Source organism: Marmota marmota, unplaced genomic scaffold (genome assembly GCF_001458135.2).
Source record: "Marmota marmota marmota unplaced genomic scaffold, marMar, whole genome shotgun sequence".
NCBI lineage: Eukaryota > Metazoa > Chordata > Mammalia > Rodentia > Sciuridae > Marmota > Marmota marmota.
This window is the reverse complement of record NW_026000057.1, coordinates 20767747-20791131: the sequence shown is the minus strand read 5'-3', so window position 1 is coordinate 20791131 and position 23385 is coordinate 20767747. Positions and strand designations below refer to the sequence as shown.

General features: G+C 37.3%; 1 protein-coding gene across 8 annotated transcripts in view; it reads left to right on the top strand.

The window, feature by feature from the left end:
* The window catches only part of Fam13a (family with sequence similarity 13 member A), a 346389-nt gene that overhangs the window by 174289 nt on the left and 148715 nt on the right, over positions 1-23385 (top strand). For all 8 annotated transcript variants that reach the window (XM_048813609.1, XM_048813610.1, XM_048813608.1 and 5 more), the window contains one exon: positions 19446-19529. In XM_048813609.1, the coding sequence (XP_048669566.1) occupies positions 19446-19529 (84 nt within the window). The remainder of the gene's footprint in view (positions 1-19445; positions 19530-23385) is intronic.

Below are 23385 nucleotides of genomic sequence, written 5' to 3'. Positions count from 1 at the left end.
AACTCAATTACAAAAGCATATCAAAAAAATAGTGCACCATGATCAAGTAGGATTCATCCCTGGGATGCAAGGCTGGTTCAATATACGGAAATCAATAAATGTTATTCACCACATCAATAGACTTAAACATAAGAACCACATGATCATCTCGATAGATGCAGAAAAAAGCATTCGACAAAGTACAACATCCCTTTATGTTCAAAATACTAGAAAAACTAGGGATAACAGGATCTTACCTCAACATCGTAAAAGCTATATATGCTAAGCCTCAGGCTAGCATCATTCTGAATGGAGAAAAATTGAAGGCATTCCCTCTAAAATCTGGAACAAGACAGGGATGCCCTCTATCACCATTTCTATTCAATATAGTTCTCGAAACACTGGCCAGAGCAATTAGACAGACGAAAGAAATTAAAGGCATAAAAATAGAAAAAGAAGAACTTAAATTATCACTATTTGCAGATGATATGATATTATATCTAACAGACCCAAAAGGGTCTACAAAGAAACTACTAGAGTTAATAAATGAATTCAGCAAAGTGGCAGGATACAAAATCAACACACATAAATCAAAGGCATTCCTGTATATCAGCGACAAATCTTCTGAAATGGAAATGAGGACAACCACCCCATTCACAATATCCTCAAAAAAATAAAATACTTGGGAATCAACCTAACAAAAGAGGTGAAAGATTTATACAATGAAAACTATAGAACCCTAAAGAGAGAAATAGAAGAAGACCTTAGAAGATGGAAAAACATACCCTGTTCATGGATAGGAAGAACTAACATCATCAAAATGGCAATATTACCCAAAGTTCTCTATAGGTTCAATGCAATGCCAATCAAAATCCCAAGGGCATTTCTTGTAAAAATAGATAAAGCAATTATGAAATTCATATGGAAAAACAAAAGACCCAGAATAGCAAAAGCAATTCTAAGCAGGAAGTGTGAGTCAGGCGGTATAGCAATACCAGATTTCGAACTATACTACAGAGCAATAGTAACAAAAACAGCATGGTACTGGTACGAAAACAGGCAGGTGGACCAGTGGTACAGAATAGAGGACAACGAGACCAATCCACAAAATTACAACTATCTTATATTTGATAAAGGGGCTAAAAGCATGCAATGGAGAAAGGATAGCATCTTCAACAAATGGTGCTGGGAAAACTGGAAATCCATATGCAACAAAATGAAACTGAATCCCTTTCTCTCGCCACGCACAAAAGTTAACTCAAAATGGATCAAAGAGCTTGATATCAAATCAGAGACTTTTCGCCTGATAGAAGAAAAAGTTGGCTCCGATCTACATATTGTTGGGTCGGGCTCCAAATTCCTTAATAGGACACCCATAGCACAAGAGTTAATAACAAGAATCAACAAATGTGACTTACTCAAACTAAAAAGTTCTTTTTCAGCAAGAGAAACAATAAGAGAGGTAAATACGGAGTCTACATCCTGGGAACAAATTTTTACTCCTCACACTTCAGATAGAGCACTAATATCCAGAGTATACAAAGTACTCAAAAAATTAAACAATAAGAAAACAAATAACCCAATCAACAAATGGGCCAAAGACCTGAACAGACACTTCTCAGAGGAGGACATACAGTCAATCAACAAGTACATGAAAAAAAGCTCACCATCTCTAGCAGTCAGAGAAATGCAAATCAAAACCACCCTAAGATACCATCTCACTCCAGTAAGATTGGCAGCCATTTTGAAATCAAACAACAACAAGTGCTGGCGAGGATGTGGGGAAAAGGGTACTCTTATACATTGTTGGTGGGACTGCAAATTGGTGCGGCCAATTTGGAAAGCTGTTTGGAGATTCCTGGGAAAGCTTGGAATGGAACCACCATTTAACCCAGTTATTGCCCTTCTTGGACTATTCCCTGAGGACCTTAAAAGAGCGCACTACAGGGATACTGCCACATCGATGTTCATAGCAGCACAATTCACAATAGCTGGACTGTGGAACCAACCCAGATGCCCTTCAATAGATGAATGGATAAAAAAAATGTGGCATTTATACACAATGGAGTATTACTCAGCACTAAAAAATGACAAAATCATGGAATTTGCAGGGAAATGGATGGCATTAGAGCAGATTATGCTAAGTGAAGCTAGCCAATCCCTAAAAAAACAAATGCCAAATGTCTTCTTTGATATAAAGAGAGCAACTAAGAACAGAGCAGGGAGGAAGAGCAGGAGGAAAAGACTAACATTAAACAGAGACATGAGGTGGGAGGGAAAGGGAGAGAAAAGGGAAATTGCATGGAAATGGAAGGAGACCCTCATTGTTACACAAAATTACATATAAGTGGTTGTGAGGGGAATGGGGAAAAAAACAAGGAGAGAAATGAATTATAGTAGATGGGGTAGAGAGAGAAGATGGGAGGGGAGGCGAGGGGGGATAGTTGAGGATAGGAAAGGTAGCAGAATACAACAGTCACTAATATGGCATCATGTAAAAATGTGGAGGTGTAACCGATGTGATTCTGCAATCTGTAATTGGGGTAAAAATGGGAGTTCATAACCCACTTGAATCTAATGTATGAAATATGATATGTCAAGAGCTTTGTAATGTTTTGAACAACCAATAAAAAAAAAGAAAAAAGAAAGAAAGAAAAAAATAAAAACAAGGAAATCCTACCATGTGCTACAACACAAATGAGGCTTAAAGACATTGTACTAAGTGAAATAAGCTAGTCACCAGCCCAACTGCATGAGTTCACTTGTAAGAGGTATCTAGAATAAACTGATGGAAGCGGAGAATAAGACAGTGATTGTCAGAAGCTTGGGGGAAGAGGAAAAGGAGTAGCTATTTAATGACTAGAAAGTTTTAGTTAAGCAAGATGAATGAGTTCTAGAGATCTGTTCTAAAACATTGTGCCCATAGTTCACAATACTGTATTGGTCACTTAAAAATTTAAGAGAATAAAGCTCATGTTAATTGTTCTTATCACAATAGAAGAGCAAAATAAACAAAAAGCTAGAATAGAGTTTATGGAATTAAAACTTAAAGGGATAGAAGAAAACAATAAAAGGCATAAAGAACAAGATGAATTTAACTGAAGCTATGTTTTAGGAGTATTTTACTTTACCCTTTGGTATGAGCATTAGGCTGTCAAGAGGGTGGCCTAATATCTCTTCCAGGGTCCAGTCAGTAGCTGCAAAATTCATTATGACTTCCATCATGCATTCATCTACCTTTTCTAAAAGATAGTGTTCCTCCACCAGGAGGCCAGGGCGAGGACAAGGAAAGAAGTTTATGACTCCTCCTGCAACTCCACTTTCCCTACTATTCTTTGGATGTGAACCTCAATGCGCAAGAGTTTTTTTCAGATTCTATAGTGCTTTCTCCAAGTGTAGTAGATATAGTTGCTCCAATACAGGGATTTTGGGTAGACCTCTTAGCACTGTGACATTTGGAGAAATCTGTGGTCTGCTGAAGGTCTGACAATGTATGTATTAGCTTTTGGCCTTTTGGTCTGTATTTTCTTGAATTTTGCAAATGGATTTCTCAGTCACTGGTCAATAGTTATGGTCATTTTTTGTTTCATTTAAGATGGAAATTTTTCTTTTTCTTTTTTGGTTTTGTAGGTTTCAAGGAAAAAGTAGAAGTATAAATGTTTTTATTTCATAAAATTGGAAGGTCAAAGCTGTATTTCTGAATAAGTGAGTTAGGAGAAGCATGTCTTTCAAGTAGGCATCTAACAGCCATGATTTAATATCTCTGGCTGTGAATAATTCTAGATTTTCTTTTTAGAGGATGATGTAAGTCCAGATAAGGGATGTTTTTTCCTCTTGCCCACTCAAAAATTAACTTAATCATCCAGATATTTACATACACACTAAAATTCATTATCTAAAGTACAGTTGAACTAACTGACCTTGGATTCTAAGTTGAATTCATCAAATCCACGTAACTATTGGGTGCCCACTATGAGCAAAGCATTGTTCTAGGCTCAGGGAATATAGCAACAAAGAATAAACAATATCTCTGTTTTACCAGGCTTATATTCTAATGTGCATACATTAAACAACTGATATTTTAAAAAATAAAATATGTAGTATGTCAGATAGTGACATGGCCTGTGAAGAAAAATAGTAGAAAAAGGCAAATGTAGTACTACTGAAGTAGGGGAGTGGCATCTTCTTATTTAAATAGTGTGGTCAAAGTGCTTCATTGACAGGAGATGTTTGAGCACAGACTTAAAGGAAGTGAAGGAGCAAGCGATGAAGACAATTGAGAGGAGAGCATTCTGGGAAGGGAGCAGTGTAAAGGCCTTGAGATGGAAGTATGCCGGTCAGTTTGATGAGCAGAGTTGAGAGCCAAGGGGAAAGTAAAAGGAAATCACAGCTGTGACAAGGACTCTGACAGGTCACTGTAAGGACTTTGACTCTGAGTGAAGCCATTAGAATGAATTGAGGAGAAGAGTTCCATGAACTGACTCATATCAGATGTTACTCTGACTGCTGAACTGTTGGGAGGGACAGGCAGAATCAGGGAGACCCTGGTAGGAATCTGTTATAGTATTCCAGGTAAAAATGGTGGTGCTTACACCAGAGCAGTGTTAGTGAACAAGGGTAAGTTGGAATACACAAGAGCAACATGAAGGGAGGCACTGGAGACCCCTGTTAGGCTAAAGAGCATTTGAGATGGGAGAAGATGAGCAAGGCCCCTAGGAAAACAAGACTGTGACCAGAGAGTGAGTGGTTTGCATTAGTGATTGTGGAGGTAAAGCCTTCTGGAGTGATGGGAAGGCTTAGGCTGTGTTCATGAGCTTATTGACTAAAGTGAAGGAGAAGAGACAATCAGGCGAAAGGAGATGGCTGAAGCATGGGAGATCAAATTGTCAGTGGCCTGTCCTTGTAGACCCTGAATTTACCTAGGAGGATGACAGATACCTAGATGGACAGGAAGGATGTGAATGTGGTCTGCCCAGTCACTTTGTATGTAAATAATACATGTATAAATTTAATAGAATTCATATAAAATCTCACATAGATGTACATATCATATCACAATGTAGATGAGTTTAACCCTATTCCAAACAAGCATCTTGTGAGATTGTCTTTATTAGATGGTTGTGTTATCTTTGGTAATATTGAAATTGTCTTCAGAACGTATGTCATTCACATGCCATATTTTTGTATATTGTTGGACTGGAAATCTCTGTACTTGACCGCTTTATTTGATTATGGGAAATAAGCAACAGTCATTTTGAGCCACAGCAGATCACTAGCTTTGGGAGTGGTAATTAAACATTAACTTTGGGGTTTAAAATTGAAATCTGGCTATAAAATAATTCTGCTGATTTTCTATGTGACTCACAAGGCAACTCTCAATATGTTCATTTAAAAATTCTCTGAGCAGGAGAAAAATGTTAAAATGGCCTTCCATTGTAATTAGTTTGAAGGAAGTGCTCACTTATTAATATATGTTATGGCAAGTTTGATTACAAGTTTGGTCTTATTATGTAGAGCCATAGTCATGTACCATATACATTATATAAACTTCCTAAGCCATTTCCCATGTCTTTTTCGTGCTCAAAAACATCACGTGTCCCCATTTTCACTTAGGATTATAGCTTAAGCACAATTAACTCCAACAATTATCTGTTTACTTTGTTCTTATTTAATGCAAAACTACTCAGTGCAAAACACTGAATGCTGGGGAGGCTCAGAAAACAGATGAAATATGTCCCTGTTCCTAGGGGAGCTTACAGTTTACAACAAACAAAATCAGTACAGGAATCTCTAAAGGGACAAAAGGGAAAGGGGACTCTATGTCAGCCAGACCTTATGCCCAGTTCTTCTGTACAGATTATCTCATTTACTTTTCATGGTGACCTTGTGAAGTAAGTGGTTTAATCCCACTTTGTAAGTGAGGAAACCTAAGGGGTAAATTGTTAACCTGGCATAACAGGAAATGATAAAGCTGGATTTTGGACTCAAAAAGTACTGATTAGAGGCCAAGCATGGAAATAACCTAGATCTTGGAGTTTTAAATAGGACCATCAGGGCCATGATCATGTATGCAATTATCATTCAGTAATTGTGCATTTTAGTGATTTAGCATAAGGGAAGTACTTGAACTCAGTTCTTTTGACTCTGGTTCAGTATGTTTTCACTATGCCTAGTCTCTTCTGTAGACCTGTAAGAAAGGTCTGTTCCAAACTTCTGAGCAACAGGGTAATCATAATAGGAAGTTAAAAATGTTGTAGATCTTGTTTGCTTGTTTTTTATTTGTTTGCATTATCTCTTTATATACATAAATTTACATAATAAAAATTACTAATTTGTACCCACCCAAATCTGTATTGTTTTGAGTACCTTATTTCATAGATAACACTAAATTAGAATTCATTTGCTCATTTCTTCTAGTCAAATCCATCCTTGGATAGTGAGTTGTGTGTCTTAGATAGGTTCTAAGTTTGAAGGTTAAAAATTATTAAGTGATATTTAGGAAAAGCAAAGATAAAAATATCATGATAGAATGTTATTGGCCTACATGACTCGTATGGGCACTTTCTAGTAGTGGAAAGCAATTAGACTAACTAGAAGTATAAAGCATTCAGTAATAAAATGAGAATTCAAAGTTATTGCTTAGGTTGGAGTACTTTATGGCTCCAATTTTTAGATTATAGTTACATATTTACAATTCAGACTGCTTTTGATTTCTTCTTCCCAGACGTTTTGTTTTATAGAGTGATTACAGACCAACACTAGAAAGTCATGTCTGCTCAGATATCATTTTAATAGATTAAGTGTATTTACCATGTGTTACATTTCTTCTTTCTGTCTGGTGCAGTGACACATGCCTATAATCCCAGTGATTCAGGAGGCCAAGGCAGTAGGATCGCAAGTTTGAAGCCATCCTCTGCAACTTAGCATGGTCCTGTCACAAGATTAAAAATAAAAAGGGCTGGCGAGATAGCTCAGGAGTGGTGTACCCTTACGTTCAATCGCTAGTGTTGGAATTTTTTTTTTCTTCTTTCCTATTATGAGGAATATTTGACAGTAACAGATTAAATTACTTTTGCCTATGAAAACACCAGTAATGCTTCATACCCTTCAACTGACATCTCAGAAGTTGCCGACTTCAAATACTTAAACTCTGTGTATTTGGCAAATAGAAAATTCTCAGTAAAAAGGTAAGCAAATATTTACAGATTTTCTAAGATTACATTTATTTGCTGTCGAACTCCATATCTGATACTTTCTTCACTTGATCTCTTCGGGATGGAAGTTATACTTTGGTCAGAACCACCTAGAACTACACATTCCTCCAGTGACTGAGGAGAATAGGATACAAGTTCCCAGCTTCTCTACTCCTTGACTGGAATAATTCTGGAATGTGTTTTACAGTTCCCCAAGCTTTTCCCCAAGTGTTAAGCTTTAGAACTCTGTAGGAGCTTAATAATGACACACCCCTTGTTGACTCCCTTCTTTCCTCTGTTATCACCCTGATTCCTCTCATGCACCACCTAACTAACTGCTGATGCTCAATCTTGTGGCAAGGTCTGGTTATGGTTGGATTGGTGCAGGTCCAACTAAGACATATTCATATTCTCCTTGTATGAAGTCCTCCCATCTTCCAGGCATAGTTTCTCTCCATCTCTTTTGTGTACCATGTGCTTTCTTTTCCTTCTGTTAAATCAAGTCTCACATTCTGCCTTGGGAGTTCTTTCCTACTCTTTTTTGCATTGTTAGTTCTTCAGGGGAAAAGACAATATCTCAAATTTACTTTTACTGGCTTTTCCCTAAATGATGTGGACCAGTTCTTCTGTTTTTTTTTTTTTTTTTTAGTTAGTTATATATTTATTAAATTGTACCCTGTTTATCCAAATGAAAATAAACTCAAAGTCTCTTCATGAAATTTATAGTAACTATGCTGGGCATTAATAATTATTCACATTTCTAACACACAATAAAAGTTTGTTTTGTAGACTTCCACCTACCTATTTTGCCAGATTAATCATATCTGCACATTCCCTTTTGCTATCATTTGAATAAACTCACATTGAAATATAAATTACCATTATGACAGTGTTAAAAGGAGGGACCTGTGAGAGGTGAATGTCATGAGATCTCTGCCTTCACAACAGGCACGTTTACCCTTTCATCTTTATCTCTGGAGTATGTTGTAGAAGGAGTGGGTTCCTGATAAAAGGATGACATTCAGCCTGATTTCCTGTCTGTATGTCACTTGTGCTCACTTGCCCTCCTGTGGTGCTACTACACAGGATGAAAGCCTTCACCACATTTTGGCCATGCTTTTGGACTTTGGAGTCTCCAAAACCATGATACAAATAAACTTCTGTTGTTTATAAATTACCCAGTCTGTAATATTTTGTTATAGCCGTGGAAAATGGACTGAGACACTTTTTAAGACATGCTGGTTATTGTCCACAGCAACTCTGAATACTTGTGACTGACAGGCTCCTCCTACTCATTCCCAGTTTTCCTTTATGCTAACCAAGAGTCACTTGTATTTGTATTCAAACTTGTTTATGCCAGTTACTATTTTTAATGATACTTAAATAATTTAAACAAATGCAGCATGAATGCAACAATATAGCCATTTCTAGGAAAATGTTGTCATGGTAATTCATACAACTTTCCGTAATAGACTCTGAAATCTTGGTGGCATCACAAAGTCAGAGTTTATTTCTCACCCACGCTGCAGTTCAGGGGGTTGAGCAGCCTACTCCATCACATACCAGCCACCCTCCAAGGATGCCTCACCACAGAAAGAGGAAGATGAGAAAATATGGAATATTTCAATGGCCAGTCTTAGACATGGCTTATTAACACTTTTTTCATTGAGCAGATTCAGACATTCTGCTGCAGAGAAGAGGCCTGTCACAGAGCTGAGGCAGCTGCAGAGGTCCTCTGTGACCAGTTCTTGTGATCATGCCCAAAAGATATCAGACCTGTAGCTCAGAGGAGCAGGCCTGAGCTTATTAGGAGGAATAGGAAAAAGGGACACTCCTGAAGGAGAGAGTGGGTCCTCTCAGAAAGGAGAGGGATGCTGTGCCCCTCCTGCCTTTCAGGGTTTTTTTTTAAATTTTTTAAATTTTTTAAATTCTTTAATTTGTTCTAATTAGTTACACATGACACATCATACATGAATGGAGTATAACTTCTCATTCTTCTGGTTGTACAGGATGTAGAGTTATTACACAGGTCATGTAATGATATTTGCACATGGGGTAATAATGTCTGATTAACTCTACTATTATTCCTGCTCCCATACCCCCACCCATCCTTTCACTCCCCTCTGACTAGTTCAAAGTACCTCTATCTCTTCATCCCCTTATTGTGAATTAGCATCCACATATCAGAGAAACCATTGGCCTTTGGTTCTTTGGGGTTGGCTTATTTCACTTAGCATAATATTCTCCAGTTTCATCCATTTACCAGCAAATACCATGATTTCTTTCTTCTTTAAGGCTGAGTAATATTCGATCGTGTATGTGTACCACAATTTCTTTATCCATTCATCTGTTGAAGGGTACCTAGATTGGTTCCATAGTGTGGCTATTGTGAATTGGGCTGCTATAAACATTGATGTCTGCCTTCCAGTTTTATTGGGGGTACCAGAGAAGTTTTCAAAGAATCCTACCAGGCCTACCTCTTGACATATGACTGACAGCAGGCATGCATCAGACTTTTAAGTCCCTACTGCATATGGTAAAAATCCAAGGCAACTCTGGATCACTTTTGGCCCATGCTGACCACGTCTAACTGGAACTTGTTCTCACAAATTATATGGTAGGGAGAATTATCCTTATCTCCCTGAGTTCTGGGATCTGGTCTGTCAAAAAGTGCCTCCCTTCAGGGTGACCTGTGTTCTTCTTATCAACATTCAGGTCTGCATTTCTCCTGCAGATGACAAGCTGAGGGTTGTAGCTTATCCTATTGATTTGAGCCAGGCAAGGCTGATGGTAAATTGCTTTGCAAAGGAGAGCATATGGGGTTCAACACAGTGGGCCTAGTTTATATAGTTATCTCCTTAACTTCACATTCCCCCTGCTCATATCTGTTTGTCACCTATCAATACACTGCCAAACGAACTGGAAGGGAGACCAAACCTCCTGGCACCTAGAGCGAGAACATGAAGAAATGGTGTGATGCACACAAGGTGTTTCCTCTGTTGCAAAAGCTTAATCAAATACTTTGGTAGACTCAATAATGAATAAAGGCTTTATCTTTTAACTTCATATAAGTGATACATTATGGTTGTGGTTTATACAAGAAAGTTGTGGAATTCCAAACTAAGGGTTCTTCCCAAACAAATGATCACATCAAAAGACTAGAGAGTAAATGAACATTTAATATTTTTAAAGTAAAATGTTGTTAAGTTTTGTGAGTATTATTTATGATTTACTTTAGTAAGCTGCTTTAGTTTACTTTTTGGGTTGCCTACCTGCAATATTTCCTGATCTTATTAAATCTAAAGGATTCTTGAAGAGAAAATTCTGTGTTTGGGTTAGAGCAGAGCTCTGGAGATAGCCTGGCTTCAAATGCCAGCACCACCACTTATTAAGTGTATGATTTTGGAAGAAGTGCTTACATTTTCTGTACCTCAGTTTCCTTTTATATGAAATGAAGATAGTAAAAGCATGTAATTCATAGGTTACTGTGAGGACCAAGTGAGTAAATGTGTAGTGAGCATGTAGAAGAATATCATGCACATTTTAACTACTATATAAGTGAGAGCCAATGTTTTTTGTTTTTTAAATGATCATCACCATTACTCTAGAATTCAAATTCACAATTTTCTATTGAGTATCCATACTATAAAAGTCTATGATAAATACTTGTATATAAATGTAAAGTATTTTGGTTTTAAAGCAACAACAACAACAACAACAACAACAAATACCCTCTGGCTAAAATCAGATTGAGGAAAAGAAAGCATAGAAAAAAATAAAAGAATTTTGCAGAAGGACATGGGGTAGTTCAGGGAATAGAAGGAAAAGCTGACCAACTAGACATCCCAAAGGATGTCCCAGGATTCTGGCCACCAGGTTATAAGAGCAAAAGTCACTTTAAGGAACTGCCATTGGATAAGTTGGCTTCAGCTAGTCTTAGTTTGCAAGTGTTCACATTTCTGATTGAAATTATAGTGAATGAGAATCCAATGGATACTTGGAAGTTCTTGGGAGACATGGCCAACTGTTGATCAGAGATATATTTTGATTAAACACTATATCCCAGAGTGGTTTGCTAAAACTAAATATTCCTTCAAAGAAGGGAGAATGGATGCTATACTCGCAAAAGCATTAGTTGTTCACCTTGACACTGTAAAGGGACAGAACAGGCTCAAGAGTTCTTTAAGCATCTAAGCCCTAGCATGGGTTATGGGACAAGTATATAAGTAACAAGTGTTCTGTGTTGTACACATGGATTAAAGGACTAAAAATTTATTAAACCATGACTGGGACTTGACATTAATGCTATATGATGTGTGGTAGGGGATAGAAAGGATCTGGCTTAGAGACACTACTTTACAGAGAGAAATGAAGGCAGGCCCCTCGAAGGTGGTCATTGAGTAGAGAGCTAAATGACATGATGGAGCATGTCTGGAATGAGGGCATCCAAGCAGAGAGAAAAGCAAATGGAAAGACCCGGTCTCAGGGTCTCACTTGTGGGCTTATGACATTAGGTATTACTCAGCCCTGTGCAGATGAAGGAGACGTACAGGTTCCCCAGGTCAAGACTGGGAAGCCAAGAATGCAGAGTGTACTTGATTATCAAAGAAGAGCTCAGACATTAGAAATAGAGATAAAAATCACAGAGCAACACTAGGACACTTCAATTATTCTTAATCAGTAAGTACTGTGACAGAACTAAAAGAAGTGGGTAAGGGAGTAACATAGGGAAGTCTTTTTTTTCCTTTTTCCATATTTTTATTGGTGCACTATAATTATACCCAATAGTGGGATCTGTTGTTACATATTTTGTACATGTACATGCACATGATATAATAATATAATTTGACAGGTATTGTTTCCCTTTCCCTCCTTCTGGTCTCTTTCCTCCATACGACTAATTTCCCTCTGATTTTCATGAGCTCTCCAGCCATCTTCTTTTTCTTTTTTCTCCCTAGCTTGGAGGGAAGTCTTTTCTGCTGAGGGTGTTAGAGGCAGCCTCTCTGAGGAGGTGATATAGGAGCTAAAGGAAGAGAAAATTGTATTGGATGATAATACCAAGAATGAGAGTCCAAACTCTAATGCTTAATAATGCTTGACAATAAATCTCTGATATAGCTTAGTCCCCATCTTACATTCCATCCTCATTTCCTTTTTCTTTAAGTGGAATTGACTGGTTGCCAGTTTATGTAGAAAATTTCCAATACACTTAAAGACAATTGAGGTTATGCCTGTGGGGTATTAGAGTAGCCATTTATAAAGTAAATGTATTAGGTTCAAAATTATATCTTCTTAACCCTTCCATTTCAACTTTCCTGGTACAACCCAGAGAATTACAGACTTCTTCCCAGAAGTATACATAGTAAAAATGTAAAAGGTGCTCTTTTGATTTAATATGTTCCCTTCATTTGTATAAAGAGACATTGTATTTCTTTTCAAATTTAAGGTAGCAATTATTTTTTCACTCAGTCAAATTGAGATTCATTATGTACATGCAGATGAATTGCAGAAGAGACTCTTGGAGATTATAAAGAATGGTATATAATCTGTCAGTCACATTTATTTGACTCTGGCTGTGTGCAGAGTAGTGCTGTCTTAGTCTGTGGGGTAATTTATAAAGACATTTACTTCTTTCCATTGTGAAGGCTGGAAGGGTAATATCAAGAAGGGGGCAACTGGCGAGCACCTTTGTGCTGCATCATCTCATGATAGGAGGCAGAAAGAGGAGAGGGGAGGGACTGAATGCATCCTTTTACCAGGAACACATTCCTGAGATAACAGCACTAATCCATTCACTAGGTCCCTCCTGACAGGACCACATCTAAAGGGCCTACCTGTCAGCATTATTGTCTCAGGATTTAAGTTTCTAGCACATGAATTTTGAGGGACATATTCTGCCAGCAGTGCTCTTTCCTATGGGAGACTTCAGACAGGATCCCCCCTAACTTGTGACCTTGTTAGCATCGTAATTTGTCATCATGTCAGGATTCCTCTCTGTCATCTACCAAATCTGACTCAATCGTTTGTTGTGAGTTTGACCTCAGCACATCTGACACAGCTCTCTGACAGCTCCTTCCTGTCCTATCTTATTTTCCACCTGCCCTCATCCATCATTATATTATCCTCAAAATAAGAATATATGATATTATCTGATTCCCATTATCCCAGTGGTTCCACCAAATTTCTCTATTGGTTGGAAATTAATAATAAAAGGTAAATGAAAGAGTGGGCATGGTTTTGTTTATTTATTCAACACTGATTAGATACCTACTGGATGCTGGGATACATTGATTAGAACTCTCTGTCCTCATGGAACTGAAAGTCTATTGGGGGGTGATAGACAATAAGCAAAATACATTAAAATGAATAAAATTAGATACAAATTGAAAGGAGGACTACAATTAAAATGCAGAGGCTAAGAGAAGAACATGTGCACAGGGAGCCATGTTAGATGGATTGTTAAAGAAGGCCACTCTGGGGAGGTGACAGGAGATGAAAGATGAGAATGCACCAGCAGTGCTGAAGAATCACTGGGAAGGTGTTCCAGGGAAAGGGTGTAAGAAGGATGAATGCCCGAAGGCAGGGGAGGACTTGGAGTTTTTGAAGAACAGAAAAGAAGGCCATTGTGGCTGAGGCCTCATGCAGGAGAGGGTCAGATGACATGAGGATAGAGAAATAGGCTCCGTAGGTCATGGTAAAGGTTTGGATTTTATTCTAGGTGTGCTAAGACATTGGAATGTTTAGGGCAGACAAGTGACACCATCCTTTGTGCATGTACAAAGCTTGGAGAAGGTAAGATGTTTGAAGTAATTTAGTTGAACAACAATGGTTATGACTGGGGTGATAGAAATGGATGGATTAAATTTATTTTGGAGGTAATGCTCACTGGACTTGATGGTGTGTTGAATGTAGGAGGTATAGGAAGGGAGGCATTGAGGTAGATTCCTAGAGCATCGGCTTGAGCAACTTGGTGCTATTGTTGAAGAATGAAGATGAAGCTGGAGAGTGAGTGAAGATAACTGTGAAGGGAAGCAAAGTTTGCATGAGAGCTAGTGGGACATACGAGATTAAGGAAGTGTTGTTTCATAAATAATGAAAGAAGCTAACCATGGGATAGGTTTCCACAGTGTGCTGTGGTTAATGATCTAGAGGACAGGAAGTGAAAGGGAATCATTGAAAGAACAAAACCCATGGAAAGGTAAAAAGAAAAGTGATCCAGGGACCATTTGGAAGGAATTTCTCTCTTATAGATTCAGACTCTTTGACAGGAGAGAAAGCAGAGAGGATGGCATGATTGCAGGTAGGTTTGTAGATTTGTTGGTGGGACAATGATAGTTTCTACTGTCATGCTTTTATTTTCCCAAAGAAGTATGAAGTGAGAATGAAAGGAGACGGATTTCAGAAAAGGCAAGGGGCAGGATATAAAATACTATCTGGGAGATGAGAAAGTCAAGTAGAGCGGAATTGCTGGGCATGAGAAAGGACTCATTCAAGGTTTATGGTCATCAATTGAATATGAAGCCAGTCAATCCTGTAATATTTTCCCCCAGCTACTTTTAGGTGCTCCATTTCGAGGAAGGCAAGGATTAAGAGACTGGAGGAAGGGAATGAATGGTGTTAAAAGGGAAAGCATGACCCTTAAATGTAAGCAGCTTAAGAGGCGAATTAAAAGCAGGAAGGAGGCTGGGGTTGTAGCTCAGTGGTAGAGTGCTTGCCTAGCATGTGTGAGGCACTGGTTTCAATCCTCAGTACCACATAAGAATAAATAAAATAGGGCTGGGGTTGTGGCTCGGAGATAGAGCGCTCACCTAGCATGCGTGAGGCACTGGGTTTGATCCTCAGCAACACATAAATAAAATAATGACATTGTGTTCACCTGTAACTAAAAAATAAAAATAAATAAATAAATAAGCAAATAAATAAATAAAGGCATTGTGTCCAACTACAGCTATATATATTTGTATATTTACATGTGTATGTAAATTTATATATATATAAATATTTATATATTTACATATATATATTATATGTATGCAGAAGGGATGCAGAGGGGGTTGTGGAAAATTAGAAAAGGAACTTTATTCATTCATTCAGTTTACTCATTAGTCAACAGTGATGCTCCTACTATGTGCTAAACCTAGGCTCTGTGGGTATGTTCATGGACCAGACTGATCAAGTCTTCTCACAGATTAACATAAATTGTACAGTAAAGAATTAAAACCAGTAAGTGTAATTTGACATTATGTATTTATAAGCGATAAGGGGCGGGGAAGGGTAGAGGATAGAAAGCAATGAGTGGGAAGGAGAGCAGTGGGGATTAACAGTCCTGGGAAGTGAGTCCTCTCTGGTTGAATCAGGGGAGCCTGGACAGACCTGCAGCAAGCCTGGGAAGAGCTGGGGGTAGCAAGCCAGGCTGAGGAACAGGGAGTGCTTTTCTGTTTTACAATGTCATGAATTGTTGCATAGTGAGGCCAGCAAAGTCATGATAAACAAGGTATTTTTCCTTCCCTATTGTATTTTTAAGTGGTGTTTTTATGATACTGTGACACAGTTGGTTTAAGCAAGTGGTTGTTACACACAAGTCATTAGGGTGAGTAATCAGTTCAGTTGAAAGTCTCATGTAAGTAGGCCATTTGTTTAAGATCAATGTAAATATCTTATATGAGAGATTCACGTCCAATTTGTCAATCCATTCTCCAGTTCCCAGCACTGGAATGCTGCCCATAACAGGATTCAGTTAATATTTATTGAATGAATTTTTGTGCTCACATACAGTTTAACACTTAGAAACACAAAACATCCCCCTTCAAACCTTTTCAAAGAAGTACTTTTAAGGTAAAAGTTTGAACACAAATCCTAAGGTCTCTTCTTTTTTTTCTGGGAGAGTGGGGACTCGCCCTAAATGGCTTTGTAAAAAGACTTTGATATAATTCACAAATCATAAAATTCACCCTTTTAAAGTGTGCATTTTGCTGGTTTTTAGTATATTCACAAAGTTGTGCAACCATCACATTACCTAATTTCAGAACATTTTTATCACCCCAAAAAGAAACAGCATAAGGACCAGACCCATTAGCAGTTCCCCTTCCTCCTGGCCCCTCAGAACCACGAATCTGTATTATGACGCCACAGATTTGCCTATTCTAGACATGACATATGAGTGGTCACAATATGTGTCCTTCTACATCTGACTTCTTTTACTTAGCAAAATGTTTTCAAGGTTAATCTGTGTTTTAGCATGTATCAGTACTTCATTCCTTTTTATAACAATGATATTCAACTGTGTGGCTATGCCATATTTTGTTTATCCATTCATCAGTTGACGGATATTTGAATTACTGCCACTTTTAGGCTATTATAAATAATGCTACTCTGAGTATTCGTGTTCTAGATTTTGTGTGGACCTAAGTTTCCAGTTGTCTTAGACAAATACCTGCATGTACAAATGTACACACATATATTTTTAAAGGTACACTTTCTTAAACATTTTAAAATATTTCACACTATGATATATTTTTAAATGCATTAAATTGGTACCTATTATTTACTTAAGCTATTATTTAACAGTTTTCCAAAAATATGAGTAAGCAACTCTGACCTTTGGGGAAGATGTCCCCTGTTTCCTACGGCTCTGAAGCGCCATGGTTGGCTACTTACGGCATGGATGGGGCGCAGTATTTAGTGGCATTCTGGGGGTGATTGTGAGTGCAATTCTGAACAGGTAGTGGCTTGACTTTTATCAAGAAACATTGCTTCTTCCTGGAACAATTATAAAATCTTGAAATTTGGAACTAGACAGAATTCTGGGAGTCCATCTAAACCAATCCCCTTCCCCCTACACTCCCCCCCTTTTTTAAATAGATCTTTGAACTAAGGGAAGCCCAAGGGCTTAAAATGGTGGTCTAAGTTCCAATAGCTGGCAAGAAACCAGATCATGACTCCCAATTTAGTGCTCTCTCTCTCAGACTTCACTTTGCCTTTGTTGTGTGAATTTAAAAATCACAAAATAAAAAATAAACTAGTGAGTGATGTTTTCAGATAAAAGCTTAGAGAAAATGCTGTCAGAGTCTTTTAGGAAGTTAGCCTTCTGCTCATTATTTCACAGGGACAGAAAAGGAAAACAGGATTAATACTGTTGTTTCTAGCATATGTCTAAGGAAGAAAGAATTAGAGACATTTGTAAACACTGAGACTGTCCTAAATAAAGGCTAGCCACTCCTACTAAATTCCTTAATAGTCATCCTTGTTTCTTCTCTTTACATTCGAACATTTACATATCAGTAGTTTAAAAGAGGGGGCACAAGGATTAGGCATAATTGTTTTATCCAACTGTAGTCAAAATTACGCAACAGATTATGCAGTTAAACACTTGGCTCTCTGAAATGTCATGCAGGATATAGTTTATCCTTCTCCAGTGAGTCAGAAGTGGGAATGGGTTCATTCACTATTTCCAGTAAGCGACTTACCACCAGCAGGTGTTGTCCCTGGTGGGAAATGGTAGGACCAGAACGTACGTTTATTTGGAGATCTCAGAAATGTCCCAAGGGCCCTTACATAGAGGCCACAGGCAGCTGAGAGTGCTGCCAGCACCCCTGGCTGAGAAGAGGCTCCTGATCCCCCTGCGTCTGGGAATGTTCCCCAGCATAAACCCGAGAACAGGTGCCGTGCGCAGCCCTGTGGTCCAGGCTCATCCTCCCTTATGTGATCATGGGTATTTCACTTCAAGATCTAAGCCCTCATCTCTAAAATTAGGGGGTAGACTAATTGACTTTGAAAAAAAAAAAAAAAACTCTTTTGGCTTTAAAATGCTATAGCTGCACAATTTAGTGGTTTCAAATGTTAAGTATAACAGAGATGAAAAGCAGTATACAAAGGTGATAAGGACTCAGTCCTTAAACTTATACAGAACCATCTTTTAGTCCTCTGTGACAATAAGCAAGTTTAATTATCTCTGTAGGCTTCATTATGTTATCCTTAAAAGGGGGATGATGGCCGTAGGGCTTACCTTGCAGGACTACTGGACAGGGGAGGATGGCATCATGAATGCCAAGATTTTAGCACAAAGCCTGATACGTCAGATGATGCAATGTTCATTAGTAGCAAATAGGATTGCTGTTTTCTTTATTTTTTAAAATTTTTTAATTACAAGTGGACACAATATCTTTATTTTATTTTTATGTGGTGTTGAGGATTCAACTCAGTGCCTCACGCATGTTAGGCAAGCGCTCTACCTCTGAGCCACAACCCCAGCCCAGGACTGTTGCTTTCTTTAGGGATATTTTATACTAACTCCATATTATTCCCTTTAGAAATAAGTGATAATAATGCCAGCAAATTTTAGTAACATTGTTAACTATGTAGACTGAAATTTTATTTAAACTTATAATTATTAACCTAAAAACTTCTGTGATTTACATGATCAGATTTTAGGCATGGGGGAAGACATGAAATACAGGAGTGAAGGTTATGGAGCAAGTGAAAGAAATCTCACTTTCTCCTTAGCTTGACTGTCTGTAATATTCCTTGTATTTTTCTATCCCTTAATTTGAAGACAGAATAAAATCATCTATGGGAAACTTCTCAAGTTAATGGCGACTCAAAAGTGAGATTCTACATTATTAGAAAACCAAAACAAACAAGATTATTATAATTTGTTTATCACATAGTAATAAAGTGTAAATATCTCCAACTCCATCTAAGTTGCCTCCTTGTAATTTCTGCCATTAGTTTTGTAAATATTATTTTGCTTTGAACCAAGGACTTAGAAGTGTAATAATTTTGGAAATAGGAACTCAGACGTTTTTCCTCAGTTAGGGCATTAGTATGATTCCCTATCACTATTCAGTAGTAGTTTGCTAAATTATCTGAAGTTATTTCTTTAAGATAAAGACTATAAAGGGTCAGAACATGAGCAATTCTATTGCTTGATATCTTGGAAAATGAGTTCTTCATCTTTCAAAAGAAGAGGTGAGCTGCCTATAGCAGGTGTTTATGTGATAAAGTGACATGGCAGTGCAGATATGATTTTAGTGATCTTCTGAATGTATAGGTCCTGTATGTTCCACACCTTGGTCACCTCCTATCTCACTTCACTGTTCTATGGGGCACAGAAGAGAGGAAACATCCTGGCACCTCACTGCAATCTCATGAGTTGCTCAGGTGAACAACTCAATGTAGAAATGTCTTGTCTCTCTTAATTATTGCTTTGACTACCTCATAATTTCTGGGTAAGCAGTCTTTATTCTCTAATATTTTTTTATACTTCTTTTATAGGAGGCCAATTGTAAGAACTCTCTACCCATCCTTTTAACAAAAGACCTAGAAAGAGATATGCCAAAACCATCTCCAAGAGCCAGGGTAAGTAAAGTCTATACTCCATACATCAGGTGAAACCTCCAGCATGGCCCTTTATGCTCTCCTATCTTCAAGGTCTGCTGCTCATACTTCTTTTAGCCTTTGAGGGGGTTTTGGTGGCATGAAGTGGGGGAGGGGAGAGCTGGTGGTGTAAACATACTTTTTATTTAGAGCATTTAATCAAGGTTATATTCATCCAAAAATGATTGGTACCTCCTGTTATTTTACAAGCAGCAATATTCTTTCTGTTCAATCAGAATTGTTTCCAGCCTCCAGCAGAGGAAATAGTCAAGGGTGGAGATCTTTCTCAGGGTACTTCTGAACATGACAGAAATACATCAGAGGCATTTTTCTTCCTTAGATTAAAGTAAAATGCTCAACTGTACATTTTTTTTGTCCTAACATGGAAATAACCTTACTGATTTTTCGTTGTTATTAAAGTAACACATGATTAATAGAAAGTATTTATGTGAATAAGATAACCAAAAAAGAACTAGCATAGATATGATGGAATAAAGGGCCAAATGTATAAAATTTTGTTTCTCCTATTAAGGAAAATTTAAAATTCACCTAATTGTTTTGCCAGTGAAAAGGAAAAAAATCCTTTAACCAAAATATATCATGAGAATTTGATCATTTGTTTGTCTATTCAGAAAAGTGATTATATAAGTCATATAGCTACTTATTTTCTTAATCTTTACTCTTTCCTTTTGAGTAGAACTTCTACTGACTAGATATATATAATATTCCTAACTGGCCACTATGACATTTATAAGGTTACCTTTTTTCCCCCCAATTCTAAGATAGAATGTACCTCAAACTTTCTTGAGTCTAGGTAAAATTTAAAAGAATTCTGTTTTATGATTTCAGTCGCACATTGCTGCAAAAAAAATTGTGGATATATTTTCAAAGGCAAATCAAGTATTGAGTCATTGCTTAGTGTTTTATTTATTTATGGCATAGCTTATTTTAAAAACAAGCCAAAGCCTGGCACCATGGTGCATGCCTATAATCCCAGCAGCTCTGGAATCTGAGGCAGGAGGACCGCCAGTTTAAAGTCAGCCTCAGCAATGTTGAGGTGCTAAGCAACTCAGTGAGACCCTGTCTCTAAATAAAATAAAAATAGGGCCAGAGATGTGGCTCAGTGGTTGAGTGCTCCTGAGTTCAATCCCCAGTACCAAAAATAAATAAAATAAGTAAATAAAGTGAAAATAACATTCCTTATAAATCTTAATATACTTTAACTTTTTTTCTGTAAAAGTATTTTAGTTTTCTATCATGCTTTTCTTTACAGAGTAAAAATGTTTATTTTTTTCACTGAAATATTTGTTTGTATGAACTTACATATAATTAATTCACACATACAGTAGAAATGTTTTTATGTAATGAATAAAAATTCATTGTCAAAATTGTACTCATCACACAAATCCATTAAAATATATATGGCTTGAGGAATAATTTTAGGTAACATTTGCTTCTGAACTCCATTTCTCGTAGCATGATTACTTTAAGGTGATGAGACCCTAGATGAATCACTTTCAAAAGAAAGATATTCTTGAAACTGTTCATAAAAATTGTTTGAAGATATTCTCTTACTTTCATGAAATTGATTCCATTTATAATATTTTAATTACACACAGAATCAATAATTAATGTACACTGTCTTCTTCATCTATCCCCCTGTATGATTTATGACCCAACTAATTTAATAGAGAAATTACTACACTGGTTAAGCCTTGATTTGTGACTGTAGCTTCCTTTTGGCCTTACATGAGCTAGTTTAAGTTTACATGAATAAAATAATCTCTGCTTAGTTCAGGGGTGATTATAATCTTTATAATTTCAAATCATGGAAATGGGCTAGAGCATATGAGGGACAAGTAATTATTGAGGCACTAAGACTTTATTAGGTCTTTTTCCCCTAGTGCGTCTTTTTTTTTCCTCTCCCATTTATTTATTTATTTATCCATTCATTCATTCTAATTTGTTATACATGCAGAAGTCCCCTAATGGATCTTTGAAAGCTAAACCTGAGAAGACCTTCAAAGTACAGGTTATGTGCCCCTTCTACATTGACAGTGAGCTATGAGTGTGATATTTGTCCTTGGTATTAATGTTACTCCGTTTGGCCTCCGTTGCTCTTTCTCAGATATCTCTAGTTTTAGCCGCATTTGCCTTGAATGGCTAAGTATTTCTGATCCTTGAATGAGCAAGAAATATAAAAATGGCAATCCAGAAGTGGCCTGTGCCCATTAGCTCTAGAGCCTGAGCCATCTGTCTGAGCCATCTGTCCCCCAGCCAGTACAGTCTCTGCTCTTGGGTAATGGAGAGGATTGTATTTCTCTTCTTAAGTAGGAGAGCCACTGCTTGATTTGAGTCCAAGATGAAAGAAGGATACCTCCTGTACTGTGCCATGACACTTCCTGGATGAGTAATGATTCCCAACCCTGCAAGCTCAAGGACATACGTAGACAACTGTTCCATTCCCAATACTATGGAGACCATATATGCAAACAAATAATTGGAATATAATACAGAAGAGAACATCAAACAGATTTTTAAATGAAATAGCTCCAGGAACCTAGTACAGTCATGACCAGGAGAGCATTCAAAAGTCCTTATCTACTGAACACAGGCACTGTGACTTTAAATAAGCCTCACACACCATACTCATTACTCACTGATAAATCTGGAAGAGGGTCCGGGAAAATAAGGGAAGAAAAATCATCTTTCTTGTCTTTTCCCATGGGGTATGCTTTAGATTTCTCACTGCAGTTGCTGTGTTTTTGACCTCAGCAAAACACTCAAGGTCAAGTCATTGTGTGAGGGTACCTATCAGATTAATTCACTACTAGGCTGAAAGTAGATCATAAACACTAATTTTCTTTTATAATTTTTATCAGTAGATTTAAAATACTGATAGAAATTAAAATTATGAGCACATAATAGTTTGGGTTAGTCAGTTTAAGATTGGGATTCTTTCCTTCAATGTTTGGAAAAGCATACCCATAGAACTATCTGGGTCTGGGGTGAGGTTTATTGGTCTATTTGTTTACAATATTTTGTTTGATTTTATATTTGTTTTGGTAAATTGATTTTTAACTAGTGATCCAATAGTTTGGATACTATCTGTAATTAGAAACTTTTTTTCCATTTCCAGTATTTTCCATTGGGACCTTTTCTTTTTAGCTCTTGATTAGGCTTGCCAGAAATTTATCTATTTTATTAGTCTTTTCAAAGAAACAATTCTTACTTCTCTGATTCTTCGTTTCTTTGTTTTGCATTTCCTTGATCTCTGATTGTTATTGTTTCTTTTCTTCTCTATCTATTATTCATATGGTAGACCTTTTTTTTCCCTTTTATCCCTGTTATGGACCACTGCTTTAGAGGGTTTGACATCCCCAAAAGGGAGTATATATCATATTTCAAGAATAAATAATGCACATTATTTTCTATTTAAAGAAATGTTAGCTTTTGGGAGAAGGGGTACTGGAGATTAAACCCAAGGACACTTAATCACCAAGCCACGTTCCTAGCCTGTTTTATTTTTTATTTAAAGACACAGTCTTACTAAGTTGCTTAGGATCTCAGTAAGTTATGGGGCAGGCTTTGAACTAATGGTCCTCCGCCTCAGCCTCCCACGCTGATGGGATTATAGACATGTACCACCACACCTGGTGAAATCTTAGCTTTTTAAAAATGTTTATTTTAGTTAAGTCATTTGTGCATATTTATGAAGCATAATACGATGATTTGATACACGTATACAATGTGTAATGATTAAAATAGGATAATAAGCACTTCTAGCACCTCAAACATTTATCATTTCTAAATGTTGGGAACCTTTGAACTCTTCTGC